Source organism: Diadema antillarum, unplaced genomic scaffold (genome assembly GCF_040938485.1).
Source record: "Diadema antillarum isolate AM-2024a unplaced genomic scaffold, OU_Dant_1.0 seq00001142_RagTag, whole genome shotgun sequence".
In the NCBI taxonomy this organism is placed as follows: domain Eukaryota; kingdom Metazoa; phylum Echinodermata; class Echinoidea; order Diadematoida; family Diadematidae; genus Diadema; species Diadema antillarum.
In genome coordinates, this window is record NW_027271954.1 from 157,391 (window position 1) to 181,775 (window position 24,385).

At 38.5% G+C, this 24,385-nt stretch overlaps 1 protein-coding gene across 1 annotated transcript in view; it reads left to right on the plus strand.

Annotated features, from left to right (window-relative positions):
* The window catches only part of LOC139744156 (uncharacterized), a 103,520-nt gene extending 83,023 nt beyond the window's left edge, over window positions 1–20,497 (plus strand). Inside the window, exons 7-11 of the mRNA XM_071654610.1 lie at window positions 1,284–1,453; window positions 2,365–2,475; window positions 3,305–3,377; window positions 18,712–18,935; window positions 20,372–20,497. Coding sequence (XP_071510711.1) covers window positions 1,284–1,453; window positions 2,365–2,475; window positions 3,305–3,377; window positions 18,712–18,935; window positions 20,372–20,497 — 704 coding nt within the window. The remainder of the gene's footprint in view (window positions 1–1,283; window positions 1,454–2,364; window positions 2,476–3,304; window positions 3,378–18,711; window positions 18,936–20,371) is intronic.
* The last annotated feature ends 3,888 nt before the right edge of the window (window positions 20,498–24,385 follow it).

A 24,385-nucleotide genomic window follows, 5' to 3' on the forward strand; every position in this document is an offset into this window, starting at 1 on the left:
GTTTGTTTGCATGAAAGCCAAAATATGGACACAAGATACATGCTTTGTTTTTTGTTTTTTAAATGAGCATAACATATTGCACATCTTTCCTGAAGTCCAGCATTTATATAGAAGGTATGGAAAGACATGATTCTGAAGAAGCTATGAAAAGATATATCACATTTTTATGTTCTTATGTTCAGCCAGTAAAAAAACTGAGAAAATTATCTTCTATGGATGTTATTAACCGGCCTTTCATCTTTACCCATGTCAAGAAGTGCATTTTCTATAAAAGTAGAAATGTTTGCAGTGTGAAAATTTGCATGCATTTTGCACCACCAGAAACAAGCACATACAGTTCCGTAAAGCTGATGGAATAGTTTTGCTTGTTACATGTAACAGTATGTAATGTTTTAATTTTGTGGAATTAAAAACACATGAAATTCATGTCACCTACATGACCAAGTGAAATAAATGAATAAATGAATAAATCAATAAATCAATAAATTGATGAATGGATAAATGGGTAAATGGATAAATGGATAAATGAATAAATGGATAAATGGATAAATGAATAAATGAATAAATGAATAAATGAATAAATGAATAAATTGATAAATAAATAAATAAAACTAATCCACAAAAAATTCCACTTGTACATGTATTTAAATGTGACAACCAAAGGTCTGAATTGATTTTGCCTCTACTGCACATACCCAATAATGATAATGATAATCATCATCATCATCATCATCATCATCATCATCATCATCATCATCATCATCATAATGATAACAATACATTGATCAGAGAGATTTTTGCATGATATTTGTTGTTGGTATTTAGTTTTCTTCCCTGGATACATCCTACAATTGCTGTACAGCAAGACTTGTGGCATAGTTTCATCCCATTTTATTGTTTTGAACAATAGTGTTGAAATACCTAACTGTGTACACCTAAGTAAATTGCAAAAATTTCCTCCCATGATGGCAGAGCACTGTGTGGTGTCTCAAAGATTTGAAATTATCAACTTTTCTCTGAGATGTAATAGTGATTTCCAATTTTGTTGTGTGCTTTTTATGCCTCCGCCACAAAGTGTCGCCGGAGGTAATATTTAATGGTAAATTCACCATTTCACAAAACCACCTTATACAAGTTTAATTTGGTTTTGTGAAATGTACTTTGTGTACAATGGCTTTCGAGAATGATAACAGTGGGTTTTATTTTGTGCTTATTTCAGATTAACTAATTATTCTATTGAAAAAAAATAAAAGTTGTGCCTTTTTCCTCCCCCTCCCCCATAGAACAATGGAGACCACAGCATATAGTTTTGCAGCAGATATTTCCAGATTACACAAGAATGACAGTGACCTTCAATATAGCTCCGTTTAGCTACCGATTCACATACTACGTGGTCTCCCTGTATGAGAATGGGGGAAGTGCACGTCCACTCTCCACAAAATCAGCCGTGGTGGTGAGTCCTCGCTTGTTTCAGCCTAGAAGTTTGTTAAAGCCAGAAGTCTTTAATGATTTTAAGGCAGTTTTATGAACGAGCATTTTAAATTAGTTAATCTTTGTTTTAATAGCATTTTGTACAGTGCACTCCCATTTATGAACATGGTTCGGAGGAAATTATGATTATGAATATGTACATTTCTCTCTGCTTTGGGTTTGACTTTGATTAATATTAATGAACAAATGCCTGAATTAATTAATTATGTATATTTATTTGTTTATTTATTCATTGAGTTAGTTAGTTTATTATGTATGTATGTATTTATCTATTAATTTGTTTATTTATCAATGTATTTTTGTGCATTGGATATCAAGCAATGACGAATGTATCAAAGATTACCCCTAGCATCTCTTTTTTCCATAGTTGACCTATTGAGTCACAGGAAGAATTTTTTTTTTTTTTTTCAGCTGACATGATCATCTTGCAATTATAAAATTGGCAACATAGATTTAAATTATGTATCCTATATTGGTGAAAGACTTGGTGAAACTGGTTGAAAGTTTTAATTCTTAATCAGGAAAAGAAAACAACAAATTTTCCAGTCGGGGAAAAAACAGGAAACATTGCTAATTGAATGATCAGTTACATCCCAAGCAACAATGAGGCTTTTCAAAATTCTTTGATGACTTGTGTGATGATGTATAATATATATCTTTTCTAGGGATTTTCAGTTCAAGTTAACCTTTAAATGTTTAAAAAAAACAAACAAGTTTTTTTTTTTGTGATGAAAATGAAAATAAAAGGCATGGAATTTTAAGCAGTCATGCATATCAATATTCTTCATGAATGTGCTTGTAAATGTCTATCGTGCCCTGGGTTGTTATTATTGTTATTTCTTTTTTTCCTGATTAAATTATGTGTGTTTTCAGGGTGAACCAGAATTCATAGTCTTCGAGATAAACATGGACGGGCTGCGGATGAATGCAACAAATGTCACATTTGAATTAGACAATTACCTTGGAAAGGCAGTTTTTGCTGAGGTAAGTGGCATTAATGTGCTGTCCCGTCTTCACATCTGGAAAAGTGTCATTTATGGAAAAACGTAGCACATAAGCCTTTAACCCTTCCCCCATGAATTTCTGAGCACTCTGATAGGATATATCACAATGTGTCTTTGCACCATTTTGTATATCATACTTCTTTCCCTTTTTTTTGTTGAAAGACTCTTTTAATGAAAGTAGGAGAATATCAAGCAGAGGGGTGAAGATTGAGGTGTGAATTGTCTTCAGTTTGTATCCCTCTACAAAAAAAAAAAGAAGAGAAAATAATTCGCACCACACCCTTCACCCCTCTGAATAATATCCTCCCTTCATTAATACCTTGTCTGCCTTGGACTACTTATGATAATTTCGGAGTTTGAGTATTTGTTCCATGTTCAGCGTGTTACTGCCGGCAACCAGGGATAGCCTGGTGGTAGTGACACTGCCCAGAAAGCAGTAGATGACAGGTTCGATTTCCATGGTTCCTCTTGTCCAACATGTTTGCTAACCCACTGTGGACAAGTCCCGAGTATACTCGGGAAGGTGTCTATGGGAAATGGGTGTTGTAGCAAAATTAGTACATCCTCAATGGGTTAGATCATAGTTCAGCAGTTGCGATCTTACAAATTTCATTCATAGAAGAAGACAAGTTAAAGAAAATTCACACCTCGACACTTTTAATGTTGCATTCTTTTGAATGCAGTTCTTCTTTCCTAATTTTGCTTGCATTTCTGTGGCAACTTGCACTGTCCGTCACTGGCCTAACATGTAGCATGTGTGAACAATTACCATGAAATATGTATGTCTATGTGTCTTTTACTTTGGGTAGATTCTTCCTCGCTGCGAAAGCAACCTGGACTGTGCTACTGTTGCCGTACAAAGCGATGTCATCATGATGCTGGGTAAGTTTGTGAGAAAGATATTTGATATTTGACTTTGGTATGTGCGATGAAAGGTTCCATGACATTTGCTCCTGCGACAGTTGCTTCCATGAAATATGTTTATGTGCATGCTAAACGGAACATAAATTCTACCTACAAACATAACCTTAACCCCAATCATAATCATCTTGTCAAACTAAACCTAAAACCCTTTCACAACCCTGAGCCTAGCCCTAAGTCCTTGGAGAAAGTAAGACTTGAGCAGTTGTAGCGGGAGCAAATGCTGTGTCACCGTGATGAAAACGTGTGATGAAAGTAGATATCAGAGCTTGATAGAAATTAGCATTCATGCATGTACTACAGTATCACAGGCAGGAAGCAACCCGAGTGCTACCAATAAAAGAGTGTAAGAAACTGAATCATAAAATAGCTTTATGATTTCAAGCTTGGTAATTCGTCAAAACGCGTCACATGGCATTCACCTTTTTTTTTGCGCTCTGCACAGGAGTGCAGATGTCTCGTAAAAAAAGTGATATACCACGCTCGTGACATCGCGTTGAGTTTATATATCATTCATCGTGTATTTGATCTAACTTAATGTCGCCTCACACTGTACTTACTGTATGTTATTTTTTGGAACGCTTGCAATTCTACATCCCAGCGTAATGCAAGAATCGCACAGTGTGAGGTGGCCTTTAGACTGCCGTTACTGGCGCTATCGCATTGAAATTTGTCTATCATTCATGTTGTACAATGCCATTTCTATTTTTTTCTTTGGGGGGGGGGGGGGGTTATTCATCAAAACTCTCTATATTGTAAAAGAAATAGCGAACTTGTTCTGTTGTGCGACAATGTAAGTGCAGTGGACGCTCAGTATCTTTAGATGGTGCACACTTCGTACTCACCTAGCGGCTCATATGCAGAGGCGGCACCTATCTTAAGAAACCTCACGTTCATAAAGAAACTTCGCGTTCACTGCACTTTGATATGCTATCGCACTCCGTGCCGTGCACTATGTCTGTAATATTCTATTTACCAAGGCTATAACCAAGGAGGTTCGAGAAATGCAGTCACAACAATCTTATTCACTTTGATCCCATGCTCGAGGCCGGCACTCAAAAATATTTGATGTATGTGTCAAACTGGATCTGCCGCTCATATGCAAAGACAATTGACTCGTGTCTCATTGCATAATCACCAGCTACTTGCCAAGGGAGATATGTCTTTGTGATGGTAATTACTTTTCGCTATCCCTTCTTACAAACGACAGGCGGTAGACAATGGTAAAGACACGGGGGTGCGCGAATAGAAATTGCTCAAATATTGCTGAAATAGATTTCAAAATTACTCCATTGTACGTGTCTGTATGCTAATCTGACATATTGATTTATAAAGAACTATACTTGAAGATGATTCCATATTAGTTTCATTTGGCTGAAATAATAGGAAAAGTGATAAAACTGGCTTTCCTATGAGGGTAAAATTTCAAACACTTTCACAAAATACATCTCAGATTTACACTTTTGTATATATTTTCGAACGGAATTGACTTTTGTTTTATATATGCTTTATCATTAGGTGAAATTTCATTGCATTTGATATATAAACGAGCAGCATATACCCGATATTACGTTAGTGTTAAAAAATGAATCTTCAGATTGCTCAGAAAGATGGCGGCTTCAAGCATCGAACATCAAAGGCACAAATGCACCTGTGGAATTCTTTTGTCCATCCATAGAAAACTGACAGCTGATTGAATGATTATAGTCAGTTGTAACTCCATCTCTCGAACTTCCTTGCTATAACCATTGGGTACAAGCCCCATTCTTTTACTCTGTATACAGGGGTCGCACTTAACTTTTTTTTTAACTAGCCAGGCGGACTAAATACTTAGAATCAATTTTGACACTGAAGCAATATTTTGGCTAGCCAGACGGACTAGTTACTTCAGAATTTTATGATTTTTAGCTAGTCCGACATGATTTTGGGTGGCCAATGGCCAGCGGACCATCGCCAATTTCGAACCCTGATGTAATCTGCAGCAGATACCTGGGCATCACCAATATTCAAATATCATTTTTCAGTAAGAAGTGAAGTAAGAAGTTGTTTCTCTCTTTTTTTTTTTGGTGGCCCTTAGAGTGCTGTCAGCATTCCTGTCATAGTAATGTGGAATTTTTATGTGAATTATGAATAGCATTACCATTCTTAGTTGAGGTTAGAAATCATGAATCATTTTTGTCTCGCCCACCGGAGGTGAAGGCGAGACTAAGGGATCCAAATGGCGTCCGTCCGTCGTCCGTCCGTCGTCCGTCCGTCGTCCGTCGTCCGTCTGTCGTCCGTCCGTCGTCCGTCGTCCGTCCGTCGTCCGTCGTCCGTCACAAATGTTAAAGTTTACCTGCAAGACTCTCTTATGATACATAACTTGGCAACTGTTACAGCAATGGCAGCCACACTTGGGTGATAGAAGCACTAGGGGTATCTTCATGTTATGGTGTTGTCAGAGGTCATGTGATGAGGTCAAAGGTCATTTGAGGTCATATATTAATGGGTATGTGCAAGACCCTCTTTTCTATGTTAAAGTTTACCTGCAAGACTCTCTTTTGACAAATAACTTCACATAAGTTGCTTGGATTACAACCTAACTTGGGTCATAGATGCACTGGGGGTACCTTCATGTTATGGTGCCGTTGGAGGTCACAGGATAAGGTCAAAGGTCATTTGAGGTCATACGTTAAAGTTTACTTGCAAGACTCTCTTATCACTCGTAACTCGACACATGTTGCTACAATAGCAATCAAACTTGGGTGATGGATGCACTGGGAGTACCTTCATGTTATGGTGCCGTAAGAGGTCACATGATAAGGTCAAAGGTCATTTGAGGTCATACGTTAAAGTTTACTCGCAAGACTCTCTTATCACACATAACTCAGCACATGTTGCTACAATGGCAATCAAACTTGGGTGATGGTAGATGTCTCTTGGGAAGTTGAAGGTAACCACAAGGTCAGAGGTTACAGACGGGTCAACGAACTTTTAGGGCCCAATGTTAAGTTTTTAGGGTGCATTTCGTTTATGGCTCATAACTTTTGATCCCTTTGTCCGTTTGTGACCAAACTTGGATGGAACATGTCCCTTGGGGAGGTGAAGGTCGTCACAAGGTCAAAGGTCACAGACAGGGGTCAACAAACTTTTAGGGCCCAATGTTATGTTTTTAGGGCGCGTTTTGATTGTGGCTCATAACTTTTGATCCCTATGTCCGTTTGTGACCAAACTTGGACGTTAGATGTCCCTTGGGGAGTTAAAGGTCATCACAAGGTCAAAGGTCACAGAAAGGGGTCAACACATTTTTAGGGCCCAATGTTAAGTTTTTATGGCGCGTTTCGATTATGGCTCATTACTTTTGATCCCTTTGTCCGTTTGTGACCAAACTTGGATGGTAAATGTCCCTTAGGGTATTGAAGGTCACCACAAGGTCAAAGGTCATAAGCAGGTCAAATAACTTCTGGGAGTTATAAAAAATATTAATTCCTTGTACGCGAATGGGCGAGACACAATTTGGCGATTGCCTTGTTTTTTTTTAATCAAGGCCTTGTGGTTCTCTTTGAATGAAGGTTCTCACTGAATGAGGACAAAGAAAGAAAAATCTTTTTATCCTGAGCATTACTCTGGTGAAGGAAACCTTCCATAGTTTTCTTTTTTAGTTTATTTTAGACATATTGGTATCAAACAGATTGAATGAAAAAAATAAATAAATAGATAAAAAATAGAAATGCTAGATTAAAGCCTCATGGAAAAAAACGATAAAAGCAAATATCAAGGTTATTTGACATTTTTATGGTCACATATAATGCTTTAGTCACCAAAGATTTCTCCTGCTGTATTTAGTACTAACTATATGCCTGAATTTGCCTTGTCTCATAATAAACGTCAGATACAACTCCTGTACCTCCTGTATTTATTTGAGAGTGCATTATGTGTGTGCTCAATAAAAGCTGGACAAGGATTTCAATTTACATTCACTTGTCATAGAACCACATTCATTAACAGTCATTTGGTAATATATGGGAGTTGATATGAACACCATTCTTCCCTTGTTGGAACTGTGCCCAGATTCTTTCAAAATGTCAAATTTTTTCTTGTGATTTAATTTGGAAAGCTTCATACAAGTCAGGACGAAGATGCAGTATAGGTCACAGCATTCTTTACTGAATATGAGGAAGGAAAATATGTGCGATTATTGCCTGTGAAAATACAGTGGCTTTGCAAATCCCGTCAAGGAAATTGGATCTGTGATCGAAAGAAAAAAAAAAGAGGAAATTACAAAACAAAATGACCCTCTTATGTCTTTACACTCTCTGTCCCTTTCTGTAGCAATCTGATCTTAAGTGAGAGATTCTTCTTCTTTTTTTTCATGATGTTTTGATGGCAGCTGATGAGTTGACAATCTAGATTACAAAGCTCTCTAATTTCCCTCTTGAGACCGAATGCTGTTTGCCTCTTTACACACCAGGGCAACTACCCTCAGTCATGTGATATTGGGGGATGAGTAATAGTGGCGGCCTCGCACATCTCCCCTGTCTGAACATAGGATTGTGCCAGGCCAGTGTGTGAGGTCATTCCATGGCCATTCCAGGTTCCTTCCCCCTATCCAAATCAAGTCTGGTCTTTAAAAGGACTTTGAGCTATATGTGGGACTGATACAAATATATACTAGAGATTGTAATTTGTCATCACTGACAAATTAAGGTGATCCGATCTTTTTTTTTAATCAATGATTCGAGTCCTGATACTGCAAAGTCTCAGCTACAACATATTAAAATCTGAGAGAAATTCACCGAAGCATAAGTAAGATAGTGCTCGATAAAGAGAGTCATGTCAATTTTCACATCTAAAAAATTCCCTCCCATAGAGATAACACGTCATAGCAAAGATAGAAAAAGAAGTACATATGACCTTTGACCCCACTTTGCACAGACAAGATGGCATCTGAGCAAAAAGTGGTTATTTTATGAAATGATCCTTGTAACATGGTCTTTACGTGTGCAAAATATGGGAAAGATAGGACATGTATTCACCAAGATACAGGATGAAACATCTATGACCTTTGACCCTAATTTACATACCCAAGATGGCGTCTGATCAAGTAGTTGTAATTTTATGAAATAATTTTCGTGACATGAACTAAACATGTGCAAAATATGAAGGTGATAGGGGCTGTTTTTCTTGAGTTATTGCAAAGAAAGTTGCAAAAAGAAAGAAATATTTCAATACATCGAAGATAAATTTTAATTTCAACCAAGTTTTTTAACGTGATCCCGACAACGTATGAAAAAACGAAGGGCACACTTACGATAGCCCTACATCTCAGCTACAACATATTAAAATCTTAGAGAAATTCACCGAAGCATAAGTGAGCTAGTGCTCGATAAAGATAGTCATGTCAATTTTCATTTCCATAAAAATTGCACTCCCATAGAGATTACACGTAAACTGGTCAAATTTGACAAGGTTACCTTCAATCCATTTTTTCGAGGTGATGTCGTCATCAAATCAAAATTGTTTAATTACATTTATGAAAGAACATTTCATAAGCTACAACATATTGAAATTTGGGTGAAAATTGGCAAAGGATTAGTGAGATACGCTCGAGTAAACTTGAAATTTGATGACGTCATTTTGAAAATCTACTTTTTTTACTTTATTAAGAAATTTGATATCTTTTAATCATTTTATCAGCATAGCCAGCCCATGAAATGACATGTACAACTCATCACCTTTCAGAATATGTAAAGAAAATGGGGGGTCACCGTCCATCCTGACGAGTAAAATCCGATTTAAAATTGGCGGTTTTTTGGCATAGTTGCACTGTGTATCCCCATTGACGCACGCGCGGAATTTTGAATTTGACGGGCCCGTATGACGTCATATTGAATCGGATCGACTTGAAACTTGGTAGAAATATTCCTTGAAATTTCGGACATCCGATCCGTGTGAAAAAATTGAAAATTTCTATTTCATATTAGCTGTGCGTGCGTATATGTGCGCGCGTACGCGTCCGTCCAATTTTTTCAATTTTTCAAAAAATGCTCCAAATGGTCTGAAACGTGTGCAAAAAAAATTTGAGCTGGATTTGAGCATACAAATATTTCAACGCGCGCGTACGCGCGCGTTTTGAGATAAACATGAATTTTGAGAATATGAGTAGAATGCGCTTGACTTGAAATATATGTGACGTAAATTTCATTGAAATATTCCATTCCATTAATGAGATATGCATGAAAATGTGTTTTCATATAATGACGTCATAGTGACGTCACGGTCGACTGATCACTATGATTTTACTTGCGCTGTCGTCTTTGCGACATGATACATATATGGTATAAGTCTGACATTGAGAGGCAATGCACTTTCTGAGCTAACCTCTGCACAACTTTTGAGGAGAAATAAAGAAGAAGAAGAAAAAGAAGAACAAAGAATCAGTACAGATACAGAAGGTGATCCGAGAGGATACTCGGATCACCTAATTAAAGGCTCTGTTTACCTTTGGGAGCAGTGATTTTAAAAGATGTTCAAGATATCACATGAGTATTTGATGCATATTGATAGATGTGTTGTACCACAAAACATCCTGCCGTATAAAATTTTCGCAATAAAGCCTACAATGTAAAGGAGATATCAGTATTTTTCTCAATAAACCATAACTGTAGACGATTTAATCTGGAAACATTTTTACTATAATTTCCTAACTCACATTTTAGAATTATTTTAAAGGACTAATGCTTGGTTTTTGTTTCATCTGCAAATAGTGAATTTGCCTTAAAGTGTACCAAAGAAATGTCTGCATGCTGTGGCACAGTGTACTTGCATTTTGCCTGGTGTTACAGAAGGAATGTTGCGCAAGCTCCTAACCAGGTCTTCTAGTGTGTCAGTGGGGCAAGGTCAGAATAGAAAATGAGATGGGTTCTGAATGGCCTTAATTGCATTGCCACTGATAATCTTACAGGCAGGTCTATGTTGGGGTTATTGTGGAAATAGGGTTGTGAACCAGAGTGTAAATAGATATTACTTGAATTCCCTCATGAAATAAATAGTCCCCTTCCTAGATCCTTTTGAAAGACAAGCAGCGGTCAGAAACCAAAAGGTTATAATGGCGTATGTACGCAAGGAAAGCAAATACCTGCATTGTTTAGTGACAGGAAGGCACTGCAAATAGTGAGAAACGGTGAAAGGGTACCCGAGTATTATTTGCACTTCCTTCTGATTGGAATGTGATTGTTTCAGCTTTATTTTCAAAGATTTTAGTTATGTTTTATTTTCATGTGGCAAAAAGATCTGTAGAAACTGCTTAATGTCCACAAATCCTCTTTTCTAAAAATACTTTGCTTTTTGAGGTGAATTGTGATCTCTGTGGAAAGTTTGAAATGTTTAACTTCAGAACAAGAGAGTAGAATTTTCTTTTTTAGATAAAGTTTTTGACATTCTGACTATGTCTGAATTTCTGTTGAATTTGCTTGTTTTTTTTTTTATAACACTAGTCTGGTGGTCTTTGCTTGCTATTCCATAATTCAAAGTGGTGTTTTCTTTGAGAATTTCACCTTTAATTTTCAAACAAATGACTGAATTCACCTTTAAACTTTGAGTTGCAGAGTCATAAAAATAAATTATCACAATTGAAAAAAAAACCCAAAACTTTAAAGAATTAGCTTTTATGATCATGATAAAGGCAGCGTGACCATTAATCTTTATGATAGTGATTTTTTTGCCTGGTCTGGGAAGAAAAATAGTGGGTGGGTGGAAGCATGTGCAAGTTCAAGGTATGGTCATAAAGTCCAATCTCCCCAATACACAAATTCTGCATAAAATGCAGCTACACTGGGCGCCATGCAATAAATTTGCCATGATTTTGTGTGTGAGGGGCTGCATGGGGATGATGTAGTAACAGTGCAATCACTATTATTGCACAGTCTGCATGCAGCCTCTGTGTGATACCTGTGCTGAAAAACATTTATGAGCAAAAGCATCATTTGCAGCAATGAAAATAAAATGATAAAATTTGAACAGGCAGAAAAAGTAGAAAAGCTTAATAATGCTTGAAATCATCAAAAGATACATTCAAGCATGAGGTTGGCTGGTGGTGCTCACTTTCCCTTCAAAGTCAATAAAAAAAACTTCGCATACCATAAAACCAGAATTAAGCTCAAACTCAGTGTGCATGCAGTATGATGCAAAGTGGATTGGAAACTGAATGCCACCTGATTAAACTAGATGGAGCTTTTGAGGTACAAATGTAATGGACATTTCATATTGTTTGACTGAGCGATTTCTAAGCCCTGTTTAACAAATTACAGTTGAACCTCTCTTATCCGGCCTCCCTTTATCCGGATCTCTCTATTATACAGACGCATTCTCGCCGTGATTTTTTTTTTTTTAATTACAGGAGGAAAGGGGGATTCCCAACTCCTTGAGAACTCCTACACAAACACACATGAATTACATATTACTTCCAATATGATTAACATACATTACATCAAATTTCCTTCCAAATTGCTTACCTTCAGACATTTTAACATCCCCAAACATCCCCAAATCATCGCAAGAACATGGACAGATTATGCGCTTGAGTCCTCTCACATGTAACAATGAAAAGGTTGCAGTATACACATTACTACATGTGGTACTACAATGGGCTACATCAGTACATGTGTGTGTATATGCACATGTATAAAGCATTGAGTCTCCCGTATCCGGCCAAATCCCTTATCCGGATGAGCCCCGGTCCCGACTTGTCCGGATACGAGAGGTTCAACTGTATATTGAATATCAAATGACCAAGCTGCAGCTTGGTCTCCACCCGTTACTGTTTAAATACACCAAGCTTGGAACACGCCCAAGCTTTCGGGTGAATCGCGTCTAGTCTATCACAGATTGAAGCCAAACATCTGTATGATTTATCTGTTATGAATAAGGGGAGATTAACCTAATCCCTAAAATTTCAAGTGGAAAAAGATGATGTGATACATGTATTGTTTTTTCTTTCCAAGGAAAGCCAGTGTTTACCCAAGTTGGAAAGAGTTAATGTTACAGAGAAATAGAATCAAAACCCAGTCTTTGTTAAAGAATATTCTTCAGTATAAAGAGTATCTTATTCAAACTTTGTTTTTATTCAGTCATTGTGCAATTGGCATCAAACTGGGTTAGATTTAAATGCAGGCAGTTGAGTGAACACTGAAAATGATGATGCATGAGTAAGATTTTCATTCTCATTCTAGTGTTGAAATGTTTTAATGAGATGTGAAAAAAAAAAGTGCAGCGAAAATTATTAAAGTTCCTAGGAAAATCTGACGATACAGAAGTATAAGATATTGTAGTGGGAATTCAGAGATTATTGTGGAGTGATCATGGCAAATAACAACCATTGTGTTCCTTTGGTGTTCTTCGCACCCCTCAAAATGATTTTTGTTTTGTTTTGTTTTGTTCATGTGACTGATGAGTTCCCTTAAGGGGATCCATACAATCACTGTACAGTATGTCCCCCCCCCCCAAAAAAAAAAAAAAAAAATACAATTGCATTTCCGCATCTTTAACCTTCTATAACCTTCTATGTGATTAAACAATCTGAATGATATATCAGGGTAAAAAAATATAACATCTTACCAATATTTTTGCAGAAAACCCCATTCAGTTTGGTTAAGTGGTCACAGAGAAATGTGGATCGTTGTAAAGTTTTAGGGGACATAATGGTAAATGACCTATCTCTGATGATATTTTTCCCCTGCAACAAATATGCCTTCTTGAAGATTCTGCCCCCAATACTTATTATTAGTGCTTATAGATCTAGTTTTCTTAAAGGACAAGTCCACCTTCATATACATAAGGATTGAGAGAATGCAGCAATATCAGTAGAACACATCAGTGAAAGTTTGAGGAAACTTGGACAATCTGTTCAAAAGTTATGAATAGTTTAAGTATCTGCGCAGTCACTGCTGGAAGAGAAGACTACTACAGTGTATGATGTCACATGCGTACAACTATATAAGGAAAGTAAAAAGAGAATTTCACAAAACTTTACTTTTTGAATAATGTGCACATTTCTTCGACTTGCTACTGACGTATGTTAAGGGTAATATTATTCCCCCTGCCTTCTGAAAGAGAGAAGTCGAGTGTTCTTTTGTTATGCGAGAAAAATGGAAATATGTTGAATTTTCTTTATTCTTTCTTTATATCGTTGTACTCGTGTGACATCACAAGCAATTGTAGTCTTTTCATCCAGCCGTGACTGAGCAGAAACTTCAAAAATTCATAACTTTTAACAGATTGTCCGATTTTGCTCAAACTCTCACTGATGTGTTCTACTAATATTGCTACATTCAGTCAACCCACATGTCTATGAAGGTGAACTTGTCCTTTAAGTTTTTATGTTGTTGGGATTTTTTTGGGGGTGGGGGTGGGGGAGGATGGAGTGAGTTAAAGAATACATAGGTCTGTGTAATATATTAAAGCAAATCTTGTACAGCTGTATTTGATAATTTTGTATGCATAGCAAATGAAGAATGCCCCATGAATCACATTGGAGGTGTGACATACTATATCTCCACGAGAGGGCCCACATGGGGCAGTATTAGCTTTCACCCATTTGTAGCTGTCGTATTTTTAAGCTGCAGCTGGCTCTGTGCTTCCCAGATATTGCTATTGGTGTAAGGCTATTACAGATAGGACACATCTGTCTCCGCTATCAAAAGCAATGCTGGCTTTTGGACAACTATAAATGAGGGCAACTTCTCTTGTATAGATTTAGTGTAACAAGCTTGCATAGAGAAAAGACCTACAGTCTCTAGAAGTCACTACAGTTTGTCATTTCTACTCCCAAGCATGTATGCATCAAGTTTATCTACAGCAAACAACGAATTTCGATAGCAGCGGCATTTCATGTGGACAGTTGCTCTTTGGTCATATGCGGGGGCATATTGTGCCATGTGGGACCAATTGCATACAACTGTATTTTAGCTTCTATTTACTACCAGCTGCATCATATCTTTGTGTGCTTTTGAGCTTTGTCCAGCAGATCTGATAACAACTTTTTTGATACTACAGATTTTTTGTCCTTCTGCCTCAAATTTGTACATCTTTCACTGAGAGTTGCAATCAAAGGAAAAAGTAGTCTTCTGGTCTTTCTGATCATTTCTCTGTTAAAATGGAACGCGAGATCCCAAAGTACCAAATTCTCAAGTGCAAAGAGAAACCGTAGCTCCACTACCTTTGCGGTTTAGAAGTGGTCTTTTTTTATATAGAGTTGTCAAGTGGTCTTTACGTAAATCTCAAGCTCAACTTGTTTAGTCCCAAGTATACTTGGGCAAGTGTGTTTGGGAAATGCATGTTGTAGCGAAATCAAACCATCCTAGATGGGTTAGAAGTGTATAGATCACAGTTAAACTAGACATTAGATACACAGAATTGTAGTCTTCTTTTTTTGAGACACTTGCACTCAACAGCAGAGACCATGTAGTGAAGATGAGACTGTCTGTCTCTGTATCTTGTTATATGTTGTAATCTGTGTGTAATGGTTTGTACTTGTACTTTGTATTTCATCTAGTGATAGATAGGAAATCTGCTTGAACACTTTTTACAAATTCTCTTTCTCTTATGGAGTTTGGCTTGATAAATGTTTCCAGCTTTGTAACCGCAATAACGTACAGTGGATCTGTTAACCTGTTGAGGGCTAGTCCCCCCCCCCACCCCCCCCCCCCCCCCCCCCCCCCCCCCCCCCCCGTATGCTGGGGTTAGTGTCTATGGGAAAGGAGTGTTATAACAAAATCAGCTCATCCTTAAAGGGTTAGTGAAACAGAAATAGAGGCTACAACAAAGAGCTGATAATGCTCCTTGGAGATGCAGCACACACAGAAGGGATTGAGGAGGTAAAAAAACAACAAAACCTGACCACAACAAACCAACACAAAACCTCACCTACATGTATATAACAAATTATCAAGCAACAATAGGCCGATGCACAAGCAAGAGAGTTATCTATTTTTAGATTGCATTGCTGGTATCAATATTATTTGCCACTGTCCACACATGCCCTTCCCCCCCCCCCCCCCCCAAAAAAAAAAAAAAAAAGATTAAAAATACATTTTGCTAAGTGCAGTACTTTAAATATCTGAACTGTGCATGCCTAAAAAAGACAGGCACACAACCCTGGGAACTGTGGTGTGCCGACCTAGTGTGGCAAGTTGCCTCATGGAACTTTAGTTGCATGCCGTTCACACTACAGTGCACAAGGCAAATTATAGTGAAGGTTTGGGGGAAAAAAAAAGATCAAGTTGGGCAGATTTGTGCATTGCAATGCAAATCATGATGTAGATTTTGTGTATGTATGTACACACACTAATATTATTTTTCTTTGTGTGTGTATTCAAACAGACACACACACTCACACACACACACACACACACACACAATGAATGTTTGTGATTTTTGACAACTTTGACAATTTGGAGTGTGTGTGAACAAGCCTCTGATCCATGTCTCAGAGTTGTCGTAAAATTCAGTGCACACCATCACAGTCCTGCATCCTGCGTGCATCCTGTGAATTTTATTGCCCATTAGAGATGTGAAAGTGTAGAACTAGCTGATCTTGCCTGCTCATGTAACCACCCACAAAATAAGCCTGAAGTTATTCAAAATGTTCTTCCCAGACCTTCAAAATGGTATATCCTTTGAGGAAAAAGTGTTCATATGCACGATTTCATTTCATGTAAACAACTTAAACCGATTGTTTCACATACTGTAAAACATGATATATTCGCGGCATGAGTTTTTCGCGAATTGGAGCCGACGGCCTTTTTTGCGGCATGAAATTTTCGCGAACTGGAACTGGTATTCAATGCATATAGTGTGGACAAGGACTTTCGCGCGCATTTTAATTTCGCGAATCTTCGCGCTCGCGAAATTCGTGAAATTAAAATGCACGCGAACATTTCTCGTTTTACAGTACACACAGCTGACTGTGACTGTGCAGCTACCCATTTGCCTTTCACAGAAAATGGTTGCCAATTCTGTGCTAAATTCAAGAATCTGTGTGGATCACATCTATTGACGTTCGAGGTGTTGTATAAAACAAATAGTGTATGGTCTTTACTCATGCAATCGAACAAGGTTTTGCACTCTGTAAAAGGCGCACTATTCAACTCGGCTGTGCCTTATTGGGAAGGACACCTCTATCTTTCATCTAATGTGAAATCTTGTACCATCGCACTCATGACCATTCACTAAAGACTTTAAGGTGATAGTACAGTTGTATCATCACCCCTGTCAGTGTGAATCGGTAGTTGTGTTTAATATTTGCTAATCTGTGAAGTCATAACAGAAATTTAGGATTCCATTTCTTTCTTCCTCAAGGCCTGATTTTTATGACACTTCTCAGTGAATTCAGAGAATGCAGTGATATAATAACACACAGACTCCAACTCTCCTAGTGCTTTCGACGGGAGATCTCCCGCCGAAAGCCCATTTTTGCCAAATCTCCCGTTCTCCCGCTTGAGATAAAATTTCTCCCGCCCTGGCTCTGTGTCTCCTGCTTGAATGATTTCTTGCTTAGTGTCGTCGTATGTTGAAAAATAAGCCTGAGATAGCACAAGAGAGCATCTAGAACCCTAAAGCTTCCAGGGCCCTGGAGGGGGGGGGGAGGGTTTCTGGACCCCGGCCCGCAAGGAACTTCGCGCACATAACCAGTTGGACTCTCCCGTTTGCTAGGGGTTTCAGGCAGGAGAATCTCCAGATCAGAAGGTGCTTGGGGTCGGAGTCTCTGAGAACATATTCTTGTAGGTTGTGGAAAAACTGGATAATTTAATTCAAGGAGGTTTATTTGTGTGCATATAAACATGATTCAGCATTGCAACTTGACTGGTTACTTTAAGTTGACCGAAAAATGAAAATTGAGTGAAAAATCGAAGACATTGTCCAATCTGCCCCCGTCCCTTTTACCCATGATTAAGTCTTTTAGTGCCAGGAACTGTGGATAGTGTGTACAATGCCCAGGGGGTTTCTTTGCCAGTTAGCATTTCAAGCACAGAAAAGGTCAACAAACATCACATTTAATCATTTCAGGGCATTTATTTCATCATTTCATGGACCAATTCTTTGCTGACATACTCAAGTTTTGTTTTTTGTTTTTTGTTTTTTGTTTGCTCTTTGTGTTGCTTTTGATTGTTGAATTCAAGCAGATTGCCATATTTTAACCTCTTGATTCAGATTCTTTATATTGAAGTAAAATTCAATTGCAAGTTTACATCAGACGAGTATATAGACTCATAGAAATTACACAAATATTCCTTTAAAAATTTCACAAAACTTAAGAACTTAGATGATAGCATTCTTTAACATTTCACATAAGATCAGAAAGTAATCTTATCTTTATATTGGAGCAAAATTCCATTGCAAGTTTCAAGTTCATATCAGATGAGTAGACTCATAGAAATGACACAAATATTCCTTTAAGAATTTGACGAAGCATAAGGAGATGATAGCATTCTTTAACATTTCACGTAATATTGAAATGTGATCTTATTGGTCACAATTGTGTGCATATTATGAGATGATGTTTCTTACCTTATAATTCTACCATTGCTTTGCGCATATGTTTTTTTCTTACTCTTGACATGAATTCATGATTGAATGAAATACGTGAAAGTATTCCACAGTTTCGGTAGTTCAGCAGTGACATACAGTTTTACAAAGGCGGACATGTAATAGTTGTTAGATTATCGACTTGAACATTTATTATGTAACTCCATGACTCTTCTTGGGTTTTTTTTTTCGTCCAATCAACAAAACTTCATCGTTCTGTTTGTCTTAAAGGCATAATTTACCATAAGCAGATCGATGAAGCAAAAACCCAGTATTATGACTGCTTTAAAATAGTTCTAAAATGTGAGTTAGGAATAGAAACAACTGATGTAACAATTTGAACCAGTAGTATTGTTGAATATACAAAATGTTAAAATTAGTTATAATAAGAATGTTTCCAGACTAAACCGTCTACAGTTATGGTTTAATGAGAAAAATAGTGATATCTCCTTATATTTTAGGCTTTATTGCAAAAATTTTATATGGTAGGATGTTTTGTGATACAACTGACCTACCCATATGCATCAAAAGTGATATCTTGAACATTTTTTAATTCACTGCTCCCAAAGGTAAACAGGACCTTTAATGTTGTTTTGTTTTTCTCTCGTCAAAGCAGGTTTTGGCCTGGAGTAAAGTTTCCCTTCATAATTCTGGGGACTTGATATGCTCTTTTGTCATTCATTTTGTATACTATTCCTTTTTTTTTTTTTCTGCTGCTGCTATGTCTACACAGAGAATCCATGTGACTCTACTCCCTGTGGTAGTAATGGTAGCTGCACCCCAATGGAAGCCATTTACAACTGCGAGTGTGATCCTACCTTCATCTTCGATGGCAGTAAATGCATCGGTGAGTTGATATCCAGAGTTTTGTGTGGTTTTTTTTTTATGTCTGTTGAAATTAAGCCCTGGCATTACACAAAGATTCTTTCTCTCTCGCTTTTTTTTTTCTGTGTGTGTGTGTGTGTGTGTGTTTGTGTTTACTTATGTTCTTGATGGGAATTTCCCCTTCAAGTTATTCCTCAGAAATTCCTCATTCAGATATGGTGAGCAAATAATGGAGTCGTGCTGTGGAGAATGTTGACACATCAAAAGAAGTTTGCACAGTCATGATTCATTGCAATGTGATGAACAGATTGACACCTGGGCCATTCACGCTGCAAAATAAAAAGAAAAAAAAGTTCGATATTTGAAGTGTTTGAATATCATTGAATACCATACTCTCTGTTTGATGACTTTAAGTGTAGACCTATTCAGCTTTAAAACCCTGCTCCTTATTATGACGGCCATAACTATGGGACTTCCAAGATAAGGAGAAAAGATAATTTGATGGGTTATGCAATGAGCAAGGAGCATTGCTGTCTCAGTATATCACTCTTCTATTGTAAGGCATACATGTCCGCTGTACTTGAAGCCTCTTCAGTTATGGCTGAGATAGACATTAACATAGAAAGCAATACAGAAACTGAACAGGTCTATAGCATCTTGACAGATTTGACCTGAAGCCTGCATAGGGAGAAATGATCTGTCATGTACCCTGGATGCAAAATGCAACATCAAATTGTGAGTTGTCTGTGCTCCAAAGTTTTCTAGCATGGATGAAAGTGTCCAAGGCCTGAGAGTCTGTTGCCATGTGATTTGCACGCATTATTAAATTCACAGAGAATTCCCGGCCTCCTCAGAGGTAGGTATTTGTGCAGATTCCATGTGTGAGATGTCACGACATGTGCAATGTACTATTGGTTGCTCATGTCACCACGCATCACATTTACATCCAAGTGTGACTTGCGAATTTTTCAGGCATGTTGGCATGACATGCGAGGGGAGAGTGATGTCCTTGGATAGAATGCAGTCACACGTGTTTAGGCTGATTCTTTTTTTTTTTATGCAAAGACTTCGTGTTAAATGGATAAAATGATTGCACATGGAATTATCCAAGCTGTGATAGTCACTGTTAAAGGGCCTATCTTACTCGAGGTGACGTTGCCATGACTGCCGCAACTGATCAGTTGCCATGACTCTTGCGACTCGAAAGAAAAAAAAGAAGAAAATGGCTTGCGCTGTCACCAAGAAGGCCACTCTAGGGCAACTTCAGAGATGTCTTCAAATAAGGAGATAACTTTTATTGGCACGGAAGTCGTGGAGACGTGGCTGCAACATCTAAGATGTCCTCTCAATTGTAGAGATGCCTCCGGGAAGTCTCTGGTAACAGGTCATCAATGGGTCTCTGCAACCTTGCAGAGACGTCTGGGAGACCCCGCAGACAAAATTAGTCTCCATGACTTGACCACGACTAGGGAGATGTTGGGGAGACATTAGAAATGTCTTCAAGACCAGCTAGAGACTTGAAAATTGCTCTTGGAAATATCTAATTGTCTCATGACTCTGGAGACCAGGCTAGTCTCCACGACTACTCCACGACCAATGAGACTCTAGCTGCCCCCAGTCTGCTACCTAGTCTCCAAGTCAATAGGTGGGTCTTCATCAGCACGAGCTTGAAGAATATAGCCCGCTATTTCTGATCCAAAGAATGAGCCCGATCAGAAAATGGCCCACTGATTTTGCAATGAAGACCGAAATAGCCCCCTATTCCGATCGGAAAGTAAACCACAGAAATCTTGGACTTATTTGCAGAAAAGTAAGCTAATGTGCAAAACAGCGCGCTCATCTTACCGCATCTTCATCAGCTCGAGCTTAGACATCGGCACTGCATGCGTTGCGCACCACGCAGGAATGGAGGCAGTCGGGTCGGAGTGTGTTCTCGCGGGTACCGTTTGTCTAAAATGCGCATGCGCCAGCATTGGGCTTACAAACCCAACTGTGCTTGAAGCTCGAGCTAGTGAAGACGCGATTGCACATTTCAGCTGACTTCGGGCTTATTTCTCTGATACCCCATAAGCGTGCTATTATTCAAGCTTGAGCCGATGAAGACCCACCTACAGATATCCACTTCAGACCACTAAAACAGTGACCAGTATCTGTTGTATTTGTAGCTGTGCATGATTAGAAGGTGGCCAGCCCATCAATATCCCCACTCTATAGGAATTAAACATCTTTCTTTGATACTGAATATCGCAATCATGTTATACAGATGTTCTGCCTTATCTTCGTAAATAATCTGATTGGTAGGTTTGATATGTGAAGTCTGGTCGCAGTCCAAGCTCTGTTTATGTGCAGGATCTCAGGAGCAGCGGATGGGTTAAGAAGGGAAGAAGGGCTGTTGGAGACATTTTGAATTCATGCCCCATTGTCCCATGTGCATTATTTACAAACATGATACATTGCATCGTCTGCCTTTTATTTGTGTGTTGCTGTGAAGGAATGTAGTCGCCATTGTTGGGCGCTCTGTAATGGCCTGTGGTGGAATTAAAACCGTCAGAAGAGGATTTGTATTGAAAGAAAAGAGAGATAGAGATAAATTAGGAAGGAGGAGGATGAGAAAAGAGAATTCAGCGTGTGCCACTATGTTGATAGTGGTAATAACATGCGCGTGATAAAGTGTATGCAATTATCTTGTGTGCTGGAATGATGCGGTTTTGCAATGTTTGTCAGCCTTCATGTTTGTTAAAGTGTATTGGTTGGTTGGTTGGTTTGTGGCACACTGTATAGAGAGATGACAGATGTTGAATCTGTGCTAAATTGAGCTATGCTTTAAAGACCCAAGACAGTGTTTTTTTCTTGAAAATCATTGTTGTTGTTGTTGTTGTTGTAGTAGTCATCTAACTTGTGCTATGAATGTGACCAAATTACTCGCGTATTTTATTGGTTTTGTCTCCCAGCAAAGTCTAAAGTCCAGCTCGACTCTATTTCACCATAAGACCAAATCCCATTGTTATCAGGTGGTTGCATTGCGCTAAAATTAACCAAGCACATCCCAAATAGGCTTTTTTTAAATAAAAAGTACATATTCCCTCAATTTGATACAGACGTATATGTTCAGAGATATTTTATTACCTCCCCCTCCTTTCTGAAAGAGGGAAGTAAAGTGCTCATTCATAATGCTAAAAAACTGGAATATGTTCGATTCTCTTCTTTTTGTATTCTTGTCCTGTAGTGATGTCAAGAACTGTTATAGTCTTCTCAGCCAGGGGAAACAGCATCAGAACTTTTGTTTTAATCCATTACATTTGAACAAATTACCCAATTACCCTAAGAAATTCACTCACATGCTTTTCTTACATTGCTACATTCACTCAATCCATGTGTACATATGGGTGTTATTCCTCCTTTAAACAGATCTTATCTCTTACTATAAAACAAAAACAAACAAACTGAAATACTTTACATGCAAAGAGGCCAAAACAAAGTGAATGTGATGCCTGATTCTGCAAGGTGTGTTTACAGTTGATACAAAAAATCAAAATGTTTACTGGTAATGTTGATGCAACAGAACATGGTGTGTCATGTTCGTGACCGACTATTAGGTGAACTTCCAGTCATTCTCACCCTCGGTAAAACTTGTGTATCACATATAACAAACATTACTCTTAAAACTCACAAAAAGGTCTGTGAACCAAATGAAAAAGGATAGCTGTGCTGTGTCATGTTATTATCTGTGTGTTGATTTCACTGTTGATTGTAGAAGGGATATCATCCTTCTCTTTTTAACCCGTTCCATACTGAATTTTGAAATTCCCGGAGTTGATACACAGACCACCAGGTTCCCGTATGGAATGGGTTAATATCTCATCAAGATTGTTACATCTTGGTTAAAGGACAAATTCAACCCAATACTGTCAAACCTGTCTTAGTAACTGCCTGTCTATATAGTGGCCACCTGCCGTATGCAACCACTGAAAACGATTCCCCCCCCCCCCAAAAGAAAAAGGTTGTTTGAGAACCTGCCTATAGCGGCCACCTGTCTGTAATGACCATTTTTTTTAAATTTCCCTTGGGTGACTGCTATGGATAGGTTTGACTGCTGCGTTGGTGGATTGAGAGAATGCAGCAATCGATAGAACACAGCAAGTTAAGGTTTGAGGAATATTGGACAATTCGTTCAAAAGTTATGAGTTTTTGAAGTGCCAGTGCAGCCATCGCTGGATGAGAAGACTACTATGGCTCGTGATGTCACAGGCGTAGAACAATATAAAGAAAATGTAAAGAAAATTCAACTTATTTTTCACTTCTGTGGCATAAAATTAGCACTTGACTTGACTCTTTCAGAAGGCAGGGGTACTTGATACTTGATACTTGATACTGTAATCCCTCTCGCAGCTCAAAGAAGCTATACTGGGATGAAACTACACATGTGTGCCATTGGGAGGTGCCATGGTGATGATCTCTATTTACAATAAAAGTGTGCACTGTGCGAGTAAAATCTGAATGCATCCTCCTTTAAAGGATGAGTGATCCAGAAGAAGGCTGCAGGGTTGTAATACATGGGAGAGCAGCTTCTCTGAATGTTGTTAAGGTGGTGGCATGTACAACTTGACTAGGTAGGCGGTTCCAGATCCAAATTGTCCTTGGAAAGAATGAGTACTTGAATGCATCAATAGTTGTCTTGGGTATGTTGAACTTGAGGTCATGATCGTTCCTTCCATAGTAGGTTGCAGGGGTAACCGCTGAGGGCAATGGTAGGCTTACCACTCCATAGTGGATTTTGTAAAAAAGTGAACATTGGTCCAGGAGTCGCCGGTGGTGTAACGTGTTCCATCCGTGTGCCGACACCAGACGGGTAGATGATGTAGACCATCTGTAGTCACCAGCAACAAACCGGGCTGCTGCCCTCTGCACTTGTTCGAGGCTGTTAATGGACGTCAAGGTGTGAGGGTTCCAAACCTCAGAGGCATACTCCAGTTTAGGCCTAACCAATGCTGTGTAGGCTCTACACTTCACTTCCTTTGAGCATGATGGCAACGTTCGGCGTATAAGTCCCAGGGTCTTGCTGGCCCTGCACCTGATGTTTTGACAGTGTGTATTCCAGCGTAGGTCAGGTGTTACAGTTACTCCAAGGTATTTATACTCCGTAACTCTTGGAATTACACCATTCTGAAGGTGGTATTTGTAGATTTTAGGATTGCGTTTTCGAGTGATTGACATTACTCCGCACTTCTTGATGTTGAAATTCATGAGCCACTTGGATGACCATAATGATAATGTCTGGAGATCTTGTTGTAGAGTGTTGTAGTCATCTTCTGACCTAATTTCCCGATAAGTCACACAGTCATCAGCATACAGACGGATGGGTGACGACATGCCATCCTGGATGTTGTTGATGAACAGTAGAAAGAGGGTAGGGCCAATAATGGAACCCTGCGGAACTCCTGATGAGACCTCCTTCCACGATGATTTGGTTCCATCAACGACTACAGCTTGTGACCTATCAGCCAAGAAAGCACATATCCAGTTGAGAGACTCTCCAGTAATGCCATAATAGCGTAGCTTAATAGAAAGTCGCTCATGTGGCA